Source organism: Athene cunicularia, assembly GCF_003259725.1.
Source record: "Athene cunicularia isolate RWA chromosome 8 unlocalized genomic scaffold, athCun1 chr8_part1, whole genome shotgun sequence".
Taxonomy (NCBI): domain Eukaryota; kingdom Metazoa; phylum Chordata; class Aves; order Strigiformes; family Strigidae; genus Athene; species Athene cunicularia.
The window spans coordinates 29,357,786-29,372,710 of record NW_020799109.1 but is presented as its reverse complement, the minus strand read 5'-3'; the positions used below and the strand labels follow the sequence as shown (position 1 = coordinate 29,372,710).

The 14,925-nt window shown below is 43.5% G+C and overlaps 1 protein-coding gene across 5 annotated transcripts in view; it reads right to left on the bottom strand.

Annotated features, from left to right (window-relative positions):
• RGS8 (regulator of G protein signaling 8) overlaps positions 1–11,439 on the bottom strand; it is a 34,437-nt gene extending 22,998 nt beyond the window's left edge. For 2 of the 5 annotated variants that reach the window (XM_026853431.1, XM_026853433.1), the window contains exon 1: positions 30–212. In XM_026853431.1, coding sequence (XP_026709232.1) covers positions 30–134 — 105 coding nt within the window. In that variant the 5' untranslated portion in view covers positions 135–212. Of the gene's footprint in view, positions 1–29; positions 213–1,503; positions 1,698–2,349; positions 2,491–5,342; positions 5,655–11,278 lie in introns of those variants that run through there. The other 3 variants (XM_026853441.1, XM_026853435.1, XM_026853436.1) reach the window with 3 other exon arrangements.
• Positions 11,440–14,925: the final 3,486 nt, after the last annotated feature.

Sequence of the window (14,925 nt, the reverse complement as noted above, 5' to 3'; positions counted from 1 at the left end):
TCACCCACCAAGGCCCTCCTAGCTCTTACCTGTCTTGCAGCTGGCAGCAGGGTGGTAGCTACATGGCTTTTGGTGCTTGATGGACATGGCTGGCTGGGACCCTGAGGAACAGTATCTGCAGGCTCCCAGTGCATCGGGGAGGGTGAAGGACCCAGCCTGGGCACAGTTATCTCTGGAGGAGCAGCAGCACTGTGCCAATTTTCCTGGCTCCCTAGCCCTGCATCTCACGGAATGAACAAGAGCTGGTGGAAGGAGGGGGGTTACGAAAGAGAGGGAAGGGGGAGAAGGGAGAGCGAGAGCGCGCGCTCTCGCAGATGCACACACGCAGAGCAGACAGAGGCTTGTATAGGATGCCACTGCCTGACTTGCTCTCATTATTGCCGCAGGCTGGCTGCTGCCTGTGGAGAACTCGCCAGCATCTGCTGCTGGTTGGGGGCATGGTAAGGAAAAGGGACAGGGAAGAGTTTAGGACCTCATGAACCATCGGAGCAAGGAAAACTACTGTCTGGGCACTAGGGGCTCTATTATCTTTGTTTACCTTTACCTAGAGGGCAGGAAAGGATTGTGGTGATAGAGTTCATCTTTTCCTTGATGACTTCTTTCTTCCTCCAAACATAACCACAACCCCAGTCCTCCTCAGCTGTGCTGAGGGATGGCATAGGGCTAGTCTGGCCCAGAGCTTTTAAACATGGCATTGCGTCAAGATGGACAGAAAGCGGGTTGCACACACCCAAAGCACGAGCATTGTGTAAAGCTCAGCCTCCCCCTCTCATTCCCATTATCCAGGACGTGCTGATGCAGGTCCAAAGGTCTGGCAGGGGTGTTGGAGGGTGTGGAAAGACGCTCCAGCCATAACACCTCCCCCTTGTGTGTTGCGGAGAAAGCTGTGTGAGAGCTGCCTGCAGTCCCTGACACTCTGCTGATCTGCTGCAATGACAGACCCAAAACACCAGGGATTCAGAGATCAGGCCATAATCCTCCCGAAAGGGGCACCAATTCCTCACTCCACAGATTTTTACAATGTGCTTTTCTAAAGCATCACATGCTCAGAAGCGTGGCCCCCTTTGAAAGGAAGTAAGAGCTTTATGCCTTATGCCTTTTTCAGCTTTTTAAAAGATCCCAAACCTCTTTCCCTCTTCTGACCTAGTGGTTTATAACTCAGAGGGATGGGTCTTGCCTGGGGTGCTCAGTTTGATCAGAAGGATTAAAATGAAAGTGAAGTCAGATGTTTCAGGATAAGACTGAAACCCCCCTGAAACCCCCCAGTCACCCATTTACCACAGCTCCCTACTCTGAGGTTTCCCACTGGTGATTTCAGAGACACAGGGATATCAGCCGAAGGGCTGCTGGTAACAAAAATCAATGGGTGTGATGCACAGAATTACAAGTGCAGGAAGTTTCCAGGTCAATACCCTCCACAGCAGTTAACCTGAGTACACCATCTTTCCAGGTTCGCCTGTATCTCTAAGTGACTATATTCAGTAACAGATCTTCAAGACTCACCTGAGATCACACACACGTGTCTACAGCAGTGCAGGATAGGACCCAGTCCTACTGAGCCAGAATCCAGCACCCCAACTGCCTGCCTGGCTCAGCTGGCCTCAGGACATTGGTGCCCAGCTCCAGGAAACATCTCCCTCACAGGTCACTACCAGAAGCTGTCAGAACATATTTCAAGTCACAACATGTCGTCAGCCCTAGAATAGAAAAGGTCTCACTGTGGATCCATGGCTATGGATGGCTTATCTGACTGTAGCAGCAGATACACTGGCCCAGGGGATGATAGTTTCAAGACCTATAACCTTATTCTCACCACAGGAGGAGTAAGAAGCTGAGATTTGGTGCTGTGTCAAGATCCTGACTATTTCCCCACTGCAGAGAGACCCCAGTGGCACTGTGGAGCTGGATCCCTTTAGGCTGCTGAAGTAGGGAGTAATATCGCTGCAAGGTGGGGAGCAGGCATCTGTTTTCCAGCCCTGTGCATCTGCATTACATCACGAACAAAGCCGCCCAGAGTCTCAGGGGATGCGAGATAGCTTTCTTACATCCCAGGACTGGGAGATTTCCAAGTGACATCCATTCTCTACAGGGCTGTTTCTAATGCAGATATACTGCAGTGCAATCTCCCAATAAATTCAGGGGGGCGGTCATGAACCATCTTTAGGGAAAATAATACCCACATCTGTGTCTTCTGGGGAGTGAGAAGCCATCTGCTCCATGCCCCAAGCAAGCAGCCAACCTTCCAGTCTCCAGGACGCCATGCAGCCTGCCAGGGCAGCAGATCCTCCATCACCCTCACACCCACACAGCTGGGGTCTGACTTTCCCAGGGGTAGAAAGGACAAGGCACCTCAAACGACGTGCAGTGTGGTGTCCAGAACTTTGCAGGATCATGCCACTTGTGAGGGGACACCATCAGCGCCACTGTCCATCATCACTGTGAAGTCTTTATACAGGCAGGGACAGCTTCTCCAGGAGCCAGGACTTCCAGCTGCGTGTGAAAAATCAGAGGGTTTGTTTTGTACATGTGCGAACGCCTAAACTTAGCAAGCAAAATGTTAATTCGTGAGGGGAAAATAGGCCATATTTATGTAACTGTGAAAAGCTGCAGTGAAGGCTGCAGATCCAATGGGAGAGTGTGTGTTCAGCGCTAATGACAAACGCTGCTATTCACCCAGCTTTGTTAAGAACTCCAGTAGCTGCATATTCATTGCCCAGCACAGAACCACCACTGAGGTTTTCCAGGCTAAAAATAAAGGTCCTGTGTTTCCTACTTCACGGCCTGAGTTTTGTCTGGGATTAGAGGCACCAGGGTCTGGAAGCCTGGCTGAATGAGTGCTGCAAGTGGCAGCATCTACATATGCCTGTGAGAAGAGCAGGGCTGTAGGCTCAGCACGGGTGGAGAGCAATGAATAAAGGGCAAATTCATTCACAGCCATGCAGGATGGTGTAAGCACTGGCCCTCTGCCCACAGAGACATCTCCTGTGGTGGATGGTATGCTCACAAGACACGAGTCCCTTGTGCATAAACAAAAGCTAAGCAACTTTCAAAACAGGCGGCTGGGATAGTGCCATTACTGAAATTAGCAGCACCTCCTGGTTGGAAAATCTGATGGCTTGGATCCACCTCAGGAACCCTGGGTCCCTGCAGATGCAGACAGCTTCACTAGCAGTCTGCCTGCCCATGACATTTTCCTCCCCTTCCCCTCAAACACACATATTCTGCCCTACTTAAATGCAGTCATGAATCCAGAAATACCCAGCCTTGGAAATAAAAGTCCTGGAACTAGTCACTCAGGTGTTTTTCAGACACCCCCCACCCTAAGAGGTCTTTTAGCTCCAAAAACCATCACACAGCGACACTGGTGGGAAACAGCACAATTCTGCTACTTGTCTGGCTTTATGATCCTGGGACTCTGGGAAAGCCCTTAATTGGCTAAACTGGGCTTGCAAGTGGTAGAAAAGCCAAATTCACTCCCATGGGGGAAGCAAAGAGAAAAAGGACTGCATTGTGGATGCTTCTGTCACCCCTGGCTCCACTAGTCCCTGATCCTGGGTCCATGTTCCTGGACACCTATCTGAAAGCAGCAGGGGATGAGACTTCCAGAAAGGATGGTGACCTAGGGCTGGGAATGTCTGAAAGCAGAGTCCAAGCTACAGGCAGAACTGAACAAAGGCATCAACCACAGACAGTTGTATCATAACTTCTGTGCAAGTGAAGTCCAGCCTGGGAGGTAAGGGAGACTACCCCATCACAGGGGAACAACAGGCTAGGGGCTACAACTGATCTTAAGTGTTGTTTTCAGACAAATGGAGACAGAAATGAGTTTTTGAAACATACAAGGAAAAGCCCTGCAAAACAGATTAATCTCCTGAGAGAAAGCATTTTCTCCAGAAAAGGTCTTTCTTGCTAAAACATGACATAACAGAAAACTCTTTTGGGAAAGGACTCTTGAGATTACTTTAGGGGAGGGAGAGAGAGAGAGAGAGAGAGAGAGAGAGAGAGAGAGAGGTTAATGCCCCTGAGAGCAACACTCTTGGCAAAGCATTTCTGGAGGAAAAAAGTCTTAAAAGCCCCTGCTATTACGTCTGCATTTACCCTTGCTGCAGCAGCAACACACAGAGCTCAGAGGTGAGCCATCACCTTCCAATGCTCCTTCCTAATCACAGCTGAGAAGGATATAACAACATTCCTGCTGCTCTCTCATTTTCTTCAGCTGTAGCTCACCGCTCACCCAAACCAACCCGCTGTGAGCAGCAACTCTGCAAAATGTGTTTTGGAGTTTTATTCTGGCTTTGTGGTGTGCAACAACAGGGGACTTCCCATCTGTTGCTGTTTGTTTAGCCCTTGCATTTTTAAACTAACATCTGGGAAAACTGCTGAGCTTCTATTTAGAGAGTGGTGCACTTGGAGAGGAGATGTGTGTGTCTTTACCCTCTGTGGAAGTTGGTGTGACCCGAGTACCATTTGGCAAAGAACAAGAGGCCAAAGAACCAAGTCATCCCTCTCCAGTGCCCAGGCTCTCACAACACTGGCCAAGATATTTAAATGCAGTCCAGCCATTTTGTCCCTGAGAACTGTCTTCCATGCCTGGAAAACCATATGCCAGCTCTAAGTACCTGCATGTTAATTCCTCTTGGATTTCTATCCCTGCACCCCAGCAAAACCTAGAGCTGTGTTGTGAGACAGCAGAAAGTCTCTTCTAAGTAGGCATGAGTTGGGAAGGTCTGTCCCCTAGGAAGGCAGGCAGCACACCCCCCAGAATGAATGCTGGTGGTGAGATGGGGCTGGCTGTGGTGCTTGAGGTTGCTCTTACCCTCCTCCCTCCCTGCCAGCCTAGCCCATCACCTGCATGACATTGACACTGCTACCTGCTTAGCCTTCATCAACACTACCTGCAAGACTGGGGATAGTGTAATCCTCTCTGTAACCTTTCACCACCTCTCAAAGGGGGTCAGCAGTGTCTGAGGGCCCAATGTTTGATTTCAATGCAGCCCAGCTCCCTAAAATAGGCAGAAGAAATTGCCAATGCCAGAGCTATGCCAGGTAAGACAAAGTTACAGGATTGTTGCATCAGAAAAAATCAGTAGTTCAAAGATTCAAGGGGAAAAAAATCAATATTGAAAATTCTATAGGAAATGCTCTTGGAGGCAGAAGGCACAAACTGAGCAACATTAAGGATCTGCTGCAGGGAGCATTGGAGAGCAACCTTTCTGCTCCTGGCGATGTCTATGGGGCCAGCAAAGTCTCTTTGGATGTCTTAGGGTAGAGGGCTAAAGCATACTAATGCCTAGACTAGTGGCTTGTACTAACACTTAGTCTAGCACCTTGTTAAAGTCTACCTGTCCTCACTGTGTGCTAAAGCCATAAAGCTGTATTTATTAGCAGAGGTGTGCATATCCTGCTTGCAGTTCATGCATGACTCAAGATGTCTAAACAAGGTGACCCACAGAGAGAGCACTATATTTCAGGATCTTCCATCATCCTTTTCAATACATTATTTGCCTGAGAGCAGAAGAAATGTTCCTCAGCCCCCACAGCTGCATGGGCAAGTCAAGTTGATCCAGATGATCCTGAGCTCAGACTGCCTACAAGGGCAGGAGTCAAAGCCTACAAAGCCAGGAGTCCCATGGGCTTCAGGCAGCACTCAGAATCTGCAACACAGGTACAATGTAAACAGCTCCTCTGCTCTTAAAAAAAATCCAGTATTGGAAACAATCATCTTCTAGGTCTGTAAAATTAAATCTGAGAGAAATATGCAATAAGATTAAGTAAAAAACAAAACCAAACCAAACCAAAACAAAAAAACAAACCCAAAAAAAACAACAAACAACACCAGAAAAACCAACACCAACAAACAAAACAAAACAAGACTTTAACAACTACCTGAATATCAGTATCTCTCTCTCTCTTGGAAAACATCAACACCTACGAGGGAAGATGGAGTGGTCAAATGTAAAATGAACTGGCATAACAAGTCAACTCTGCACAGGCCAGGAATTGAGCCTTAGGACACCACAAGTGACACCAAAAAGAGAACCCAATTTGTTCACCCAGTCAACTCTCTCACATCAGCCTCTGCCTTCCCTGCTCACAGACAGGAGGAAATGGCTTTTCAGTACCAAAGAGAATCATTTCACACCCAAGTCACGAGGCAGCAAGTGCACAGCGCTGCTCACTGCTGGTCCAGAAGCACAGACTGAAAATTAATGCAGCATGCAGGGTCTCTTCAAGGGCACAGCTCCAAACCCCCAAATGAGGTATTGTAGCTGAGACCACACCACGCTGAGCAGAACGGAGAGACAGCAACATGTGTTTTGCTGTCTGCATGACTCTTTACACCCCAGCATGGTATGTGCTTTTTCACAATAGGACAAGTTTGTTGACTCTTGTTTAGCTTGTGACCCAGTATAAACACCAGCAGTTTCTGCTGTCAGAACAGCCGGTCGTCTGCTGCTGTCTATAGAGCTGAGGTTTTTTCCTCCTAAATAGAGCAGCTTGCATTTATCTTTATTGTATGGCATCCTAGTTTTTCCATGACCATTTCTCCATTCATCAAGGTTTGAATCCCAGCCCTATCCCTCTCCCAATAGCCTACAGTTTCTTCAAATTTGTACTAGTTTGTTAATAAATATATGAAACTGTGTTATTACATTTCCTATTCATCATCCAAGATTGAAAGACATGTTCCTGGAACAAGCACCTAAAAACACATTTCCCCCTGCCCCCAGTAGCATCATGTTTCATCTAGGGTCACATTAGGTATGACTATGCCAAAAAGACTTGGTATTTGTCACATACTGCCTCTCCCCTAGCAATAAGACCTTTTAATCTTGTCATAGGATGATTTTACTTTGGTTTGAGATTACTTTCCTCAAAAAACCTGCATGGTTGACTTGTCAGGCATCTTCTAGACTGCCTCTGTTTCCTATTTTCTTCCGTAAATGAACGTTAAACACATCTGTAATTACCCAGGTCCTCTTTCTCTTCCTTCTAGAGACAGGTACTGCACAATTTTTATGGCAGCCAGGTTCCTTACCTATCCACCATAATTTGTCACAAAATCATCACAAATTATTCTCAAATCACTTAGCTTTTTATTAAATTCCTGACACCCAGACAACTTGAGACCACCTGGTTTTCCCAAAGCCCTCCTGAATGTTTTTTTCCCCTCTATTCTAAGCAGAGATATCTCTGTCATTACTAGCAGCAGTGCTAGTCATCACTTCTTCTTCTTGAACTTTTAACAACGACTAGCATGAAAAAATAAAGAATTAAACATTTTGGCCTTCTTAACATTTTTTCAATAGGTCTTTCTGTTCCCAGAACTATTCCACATATACATTAATAGTATGAGGAGGACCAAGGAAAGTGCTGACCTACTCATATGTCTTGCTTACCAGGACTACTTGAAAGGAAGGGTTGTCACAGTCATAACAAGTATATTTCTTAGGTTAAGGGATCGTGACGAAGCAAAGAGTATTTGTCCTGCAGGCTTAGAGATATAAACTAATCCCACAGTTACAAAGGGAGAATTGTAGTTATTCATTTAGTAGAGGCACTTTAGGTCACCGTCACCAAAAGATCGCTCGCTTTGCTCAAGCAGCAAGCCCCGAGTTAGGCAACCTGAAAGAAACCAAACTGTAATACTGAGATAGAAACCTGGGTGCAAGCTATCCAGCACGGTACAACACACCACCTGTCAGACATTATATGAGACTTTGTAAGTGGCAAATGACAACAGCTAAGTGGTAACCTTTTGTATAGTCTCAGAGTGCCCGGAAAAAAAGATTTGGATAAGCACGTGGAGCTGCCAGGAAGCATTGCCTCCTGGAGTCCCTGCTTGTGTCTGCAACAGGGACCTCAGTGAATAAGGGAATCGGGTGGAGTCATCCACAGACAGAGAAGAAATTTGAGGTAGTAGCATGAGCAATCCTAGCTCCAGGGAGGGAACACACCCCCCACACCCCCCACCCCCCAAAAAACAAACCTACAGCTGTTCAAAAGCAAGGTCAAATGAAATGCAAGAGCTGCCAAAGAGGTGTTAAGCTCAGTTCGAAATATCCTGCTGTTCAGCAGCTTCATGTTCAAGTTCTGACTGTTGAAAGCAAACTCATCATTTCTTCTTTTATGACGCTGGGGCAGACACAGTTTTCAGCAGACTTTGGTGAGACTTCTCATCCTCGATTTTACTTATCCTCCAGGTTTACTTAATAAACAAACACTATAAATAAACTTCCATGTTAAATGACATCTTCTGTTTATGAATTTTTTAAAATTCATAAACATGTCTATAACTTCACATTATATCTTCTGTGATACTACACATCTTACTATGAAGAACAGACATCATATATATAAACAGAAACTGTGCACCTCCACCTTTTAATTCACACTACCATGAAATGCTAAAGAATAAAACTGCAACCTACTTTATGATTTCAAAGGGAACAGTAACCCCTAAGACAACACGCAAAAATCTTCTGTCACTGGCTGTTTAAAGAAAAGCTTCAGTATTTCCTACTGTTGCATGATAGATTCTGATTACTTTGTCACTTTTCAGTATTTTAAAATGTTTTTAAGCAGGAGCCACAAGGCGGCAGCATGAATTAACTGCACGTTACTTCACTTCAGGGTTAGGTCCTTCCTATATCCTCCAAGCCTCAATCACTCCTATTCCTCACCTGAGCTGCACAGCTGTTTATGAGGCCATGCAGCGTGCTGGATCCAAAAACTGGTCCTAGCTGAAATAATGAAGGGCTGCTCACCGGGTATGCCTCAAACGCTTTGATCAGCACTGCCAAGGAAGCAGTGAGCAGCAGAAAAGAGGGGTAGAAATGACCTTGACATGAAGAAAACAGGTCTGCAGGCTCACACCTTAGATTTAAACAGAAGGTTTTTCAGGTAGCATTAATAAAATGATAAATTTGCAGAAACTGCCTTTCAGAAATTATCATTCCAGCTGAATGGCATCCCGACTACAGAGTACCTTTTTGTATATTAGTTTAGTCAGCACAGTTATTTAACTGGTAAGTCTACATTTAATGGCTGTTTATATTCATTAACATTTATCTCATCTTCCATCAATGAAATTAGTAACAGCATGCCAGATATTTTCCTCACGTGGCTCCTGCAAATGCATTGAAATGAGCTAGCTGTCTCCAAAGGCAATTGTGGGCAGAGCTTGGTCCTGTGTATTTCTGTGGCAGCTGTGCTAAAATTATGCTCCTCCCTTTTTTTTTTTTTTTCCCCCCCCCTCTGGATCTGTCTTTAGTTTTGACATGAGAATTCAAGGCTTTATAAGATTTCATTTTAAATTCTATTTAAAGCATTCTTGGGATTTTTACAAGAAATCCTAAACATCCAAATCAAACTCCTGCCTTCCATATTTGCTTTTTTAAAATTTTACTATGCATACAACATAGTACTTTTTATTTCAGCTCCAGCATTTTTTCCTTGTAAAGAAGCATGGGAGGTTAGAGATGAGTTAGCTTTCTATGTGAGCTGTTACAGTATTCCTGGGATGCTCCCTCTGGGACAATACCCTGTGTGACCTTGAGCTAGTCAGCCTGTCATCCACCCATCTCTCCTCTTTGTTCTCAGATATGTTTGTACAGAGCCACAAAAAAAAAAAAAAAGGCATTCTACAGTTACTGGGGGCTGTATCACCCACAAGAAATATCACACCCATTTTGCTCTGGACATTGTTGTTTTGCCACTGAAAGTAAAGTGATGCTGTTTGAAAGGATTAGAATCGCTCTGTACCACCCTACTCAGCCCTGGCACTGTAATTGCTGTCAAATTAGTTCTGTTCATGCTACAAGAAAAAAAATCATTTAAGGCTTTTCTTTTACAGAACTGCACTGGATGTCTTTTTCTTTATATATAAATAAAAATCTAATGACAAGAAAAATTAATGACAAAGGGACACCATCAAAGACGTGAAGCCTTCAACTACAATTCTCTTCAAATATCTAAGCAAACAGGTAAAATTCTCAGGACTGAAAGTGTTTTAAATCTATCACTCTCCAATTAGAGGATAATACAAAAAAATCCAACAGTATACTGTGATTATTATTCCAGAGAAAACTGCCACTGTACATGGCCCTTGAACTAACTGTTGTTCTCAGACATGTTTTTGTATCATTCACTTTGGTATATACCTGCTCCCATGTGAATGTGCAAAGTTTTGCCAAATCTTGCTGCTTTCTTTTTCAGGTATTTTTTTTGCCACCCCCCCAAAAAAAAACCAACAAAAAAAACACCACCAAAACCCTAGTACTTTTACACAGTACAAAGCAGAAAGTAAAGGCTGATAAATACAAACAGTAACACATACAGGGAAAAAAAGACTCCAAACATCCCATGACAGCACCAACTTTTGGCCACTTCAGCTGTTGATGGGCATATGGAAAGTCACCGCTGGTAGCACAGGAGGTATGCAGTGATTTCCACAGGAAGGCATGTGAAATCACCTAAAACTGTACAGCTTGAAACTGATCGGATTGAAAAACAGAGGATATTAATTCATTAAGTGATGAGCAGAAAACATAAAAGAAATTTGAGCATTCATTCCTTCTAATAACCTACATGGGAGGTACCTCATGAAATGATCAGATGGAAGATTTAAATTAAGCAAGAGGAAGTACTTCTTAGAATAATAAATAATAATTTAACAGAACTCATGGCCACAGAAATACAAACATACTTAAAATACGACCAAATTAACAGGATAACTGTCCATAAGGCTTTTCTTCAATTCTACTTTAGCATTACAGTAAATACAAAAGCTATCAAACTGTAACAAGAAAGATAGAGCCTGATGGATTATTAGAGGCAAATATGACCAATCCATCAGAATGTATCTGTCACAGAATTCTGTTTGCTGTAAAATTGTGGCTGGCACAGCTGGTGACTGCATGTAATCAATGTTTTTTAATTACATAAAACAATGCTTTATTAAAAAAAACAAGCTAGAATACAAGCCTAAAATAAGAGCCCAGACATTTAGAGGTGAAATCATGTGAAGCTTACAGAGGGATTTCCGTCTGGTAACTTTTAGGTGGCTGTCCACTGTCTATGCCTTTCTGCTCCTGTTAACACATGGGCCAAAGAGTGTACCAAGCATCCTCACCAGACAGCTGGCTACATACACTGACAACAGCAAGCAAGTGTGGTCAAAACAAATCACTGTGCAAGCAACTAAAGGTGTATAAAGTAAGTGTGGAAAGAATAGAAGCCCTTATATTTGAGAGCATAAGCTCTCTTCTGCTCTTACTGTGACAGACTCCTTTTCTGAGGCTGCCTGTATTCACCAGACACTGGACATCAGTGCAGCACCACCCGACGCCAGACCTGCTCCACTCTTCCCAGTAGTAGAGCTGCTGGTGAAACCCAGAGCAGCGGAGCCATGCCTTCCTGGGGTCAGGGATTTGCCATGCGAATGTACAAAGCACCACCTCCAGCTCACACACAGCAACATGGAGCCTAGCATACAATCTAGCTCCAGCAGTAGCTTTGTACACCCAAATGAGGTCCTTTGGCTTCCACTGCACTGAGTGCCCTTCCATCAGGTCTGAGCAAAGGTCCCCATGCTCTCCAAGACAGAAGAAAAGCATACACAGTGTCCTTCTGTCAGGCTACAGGAGAGTGACAGTACAGAGCAGTAGCCCCCCCCTTATTTCCCATGCGGTAAAATAATGGATACAAATCCAGCTGCAAGCAGCTGAAACCATTCTTTGAAAATTTCTTCTGACTTGTTATGAATTATAATATTTTCATATAGCAGTAGTCTGTTTTCAACAGAACTGGGAATTAATCACCACCCTGAACCTCTGGGTATCTGCAGCATGGGATTACACAAAGCTGCTGCTAAGTTATATTGTAATTTAGCTAACTCTAGAGAGATAGATACCAGCACAATATCGGATTAAACTCCAGTTTGAGTTCTGAAAACAGTTCCTGCCTTTATGGCAGATTGTACAAAACCCTTGCAGCCAAACTCACACAAGCCATCTGGGACAGCTGAAATAAAACAATGCAATCTCTCCCAGCTTGGCCCAACCTGAAATAGTCTGGATAGGCTTGAAAACTTTTCAGGAAAAAAACCTCCACGTTTTGGCTGCTGAGAATCCCACCAGCATGCCATGTTCCTGTGATAGAAAAGGAAAAAAACTGAAATACATCAGAAACTTATCTCTGATGTTACAAAAGGGTAGTATATACTTACTAGAGAGTTGTTCCAGTCAAATCTATTAAAACATACACCGAGCCAATTCCCCTACAGGTAGGCAATAAACTGTCTCTCCATTTTATCAGTGTTTTGTTCAGGTCTAACAGAAGATCAGCAGGCTGGCAGGGTTAGAGCAGTACAGAGGCCTTACATACAACCCTGGCTCCTGCAAGAGTACTCCTTGTACAATCCTATCACCCATCTGAATGTTCACATCCCATGTATGCTCGTCATCAAGTTCTCTGGCATTGAGAAGACCATGTCAGGGAACATTCAACCACACAAGCTGATCCCTACCAGCGAAGTCCCAAAACAAATCCTCAGGCAGCACCTGTGTCCAGCTGGCGATTCTATTCCCAACAAAGCCAACTGCTTCAGATAGAGTACCCAGAGGCTGGGCAATTCTCTTGTCCACCATATACAGGCATATTGAAAAGAGGTCGAAGAAAGAGCAGAGGAGTCACACTGACATGTGGAAATCACTGCAGGAATCTGAAGACAATAATGCTATAGGGTTTGTTACTAATTTTACATGTATATTGTAGTGTGGAAAGCTGCTCTGTGTGCTAAGGGCATCTCTGGTAACAGCCGACAGCCTCCCCAGTACCTCCAACACAGGGAGAAGTCTGCATATATCACAGCTTTCTCTTTGGATAAAAAGGAATAATATAAAGGTACCCTCAAGGACTTTGGACTCATTAAGTTGATGACAGGCTTACACTGCTAGTTTGGCTTGAGCCTAGAGACTTGCGCTGCATGAGGAAGAGGAAAAAAAAAACCCCACCAACCCACCCAAACTACACAGAAATACAGATCCACCAACCTCCTCTTGCACACCACACCTCTAGTGGAAGATTACTTAAAGATTAACTCTTAATAGAGTCCAGGATTTTGCATCTTCTAGAATAGCTGACATTGCAACATTTCTCCATAGGTTTGTCTCATACAGGAAAGAGAAGGGAGTGTAGAAGCAACAAGGGCTCTGTGAAAGCTTGCAGTTTGTGGTTATGCTGTGGCTTATTTGCAGCAGGTGTTTCTGATGGACACTGTGCTGAAGTAGTGGTTTTAACATCTGTTTTCAGGATCACAGTCCAGCAGCTTTTCTCCAGCAAACATGGAATACTGGTATGCAATATAAGAGCCCCTTATTTCCATGTTATTTCTTTATAATGTCTATTCTTGCTTCTACCAAAACACAGAGCTAAGTATGCTGACTAGATCATGGTTTAAAAGCAACTTTCTGTGAACAAGGCTTCCACAAGCCCAAGTGAATCTTTACAACAATGCTCTATGAAAAACATTAATGTCTTCTCTCTGGCAACCTGGCAAACTCACACACTTGTATTGTAAGACCCCTTCATTCACAAATCCAAGCCCAGATGGCTTGCATAAATTTGGGATACATCTTTTTCACTGACCTAATTGTGGCAGGACTTCAGCAGCTCAGATGACACGTTTTGTTGCATTTTTTTCCACAGTAGCTAATCATAGCTGTGTCACACACTGAGAACTGCAGTAAGTCCTTAATATAGCTGTGGGTAAACAAACATCACACAAAACAGCTTGCACAAGAAAGAGGGATGTGTATGCCTTGGAGACAGCTTGCTCACATGTTTTAACAAGTGCTCTCACCAAGAATGTTCCAGGCAGTGTTACATTTCTATCTAAACACCTTAGAGCACCAGTTACTCTCTGAACACCTGATGATAATCCTAATTTAAAAAACAGCATTTGCCTTTGCAGTTACTAGTGAAATGATACAGTACCCCTTATTTCACAGTTTAAAAAAAGTTCAGCACATTATGCTTAGTTACTTTAAATAATAGACTGAAGGGAGTAAAGAATTTTCCAGAATAACTGTTTTCTATGATTCCATGTTCTCAAACAAGCCTCTAACATCCCTGCTTTAAAAACACAGATGATCCTCAAGCAAATTCTATACAAATCTGAGTTCAAACTACCAGTAAAGAAACTAAGTAACAAAATCCAGCATCCTCTAAAAATTAGTCTGAATTTGATACATAGCCTTGTAGTGGCTGTATTCCATATTTGGCATTTACAAGTTAAGGGAACAAAAATACCTGGTGTAACTCTCACAAGGTGACTCTCCTCCCTGCAAAAACAAAACTAAACAAAATTTAAAACTTGCTTTTAACATGGATCTAGCTTCTCTCTGAAAACTGATTCTCATTCCATTACTGACCTCTTTTACTCAGGGAAAAAAAAAAAAAAAAGAGTAAAATAAAGGTGAATGAATTTAAAGATAAGAATGAATAGCTCATACAAGAAAAAAAAAAAAAAAGGAATTCTGTGTTTAGCTAGAACAAATGTGAGTACAAATCCAGGGCTGTGTTGGGGATTTTTTTTTTTTTTTTTTTAAAAAAAAAAGTATTTAACCATGCTCCAAGACTGATGATAAACATGAGATCAGAAAGGATTTAAGGTGGGTTTGGTTGGGTTTTTTTGGTTTTTTTTTTTTTTTTGGGGGGGGGGTGGTGGGTTGGGTTGATTTTTTGTTTTGTTTTTGGTGTGTTTTGGGGTTTTTTTCCACACAGAAGTCCATCATTTTATAATCTGCAAAGAAAGCAGCAGCAAGTCAGCTCTACTGTTACTTGGCTATAGACGGCACTTTTAGCCTGTCTAAAGTATTCAAAAAACCCCAACCTCAAGGAGAAGAACCACCTCCCTCACTG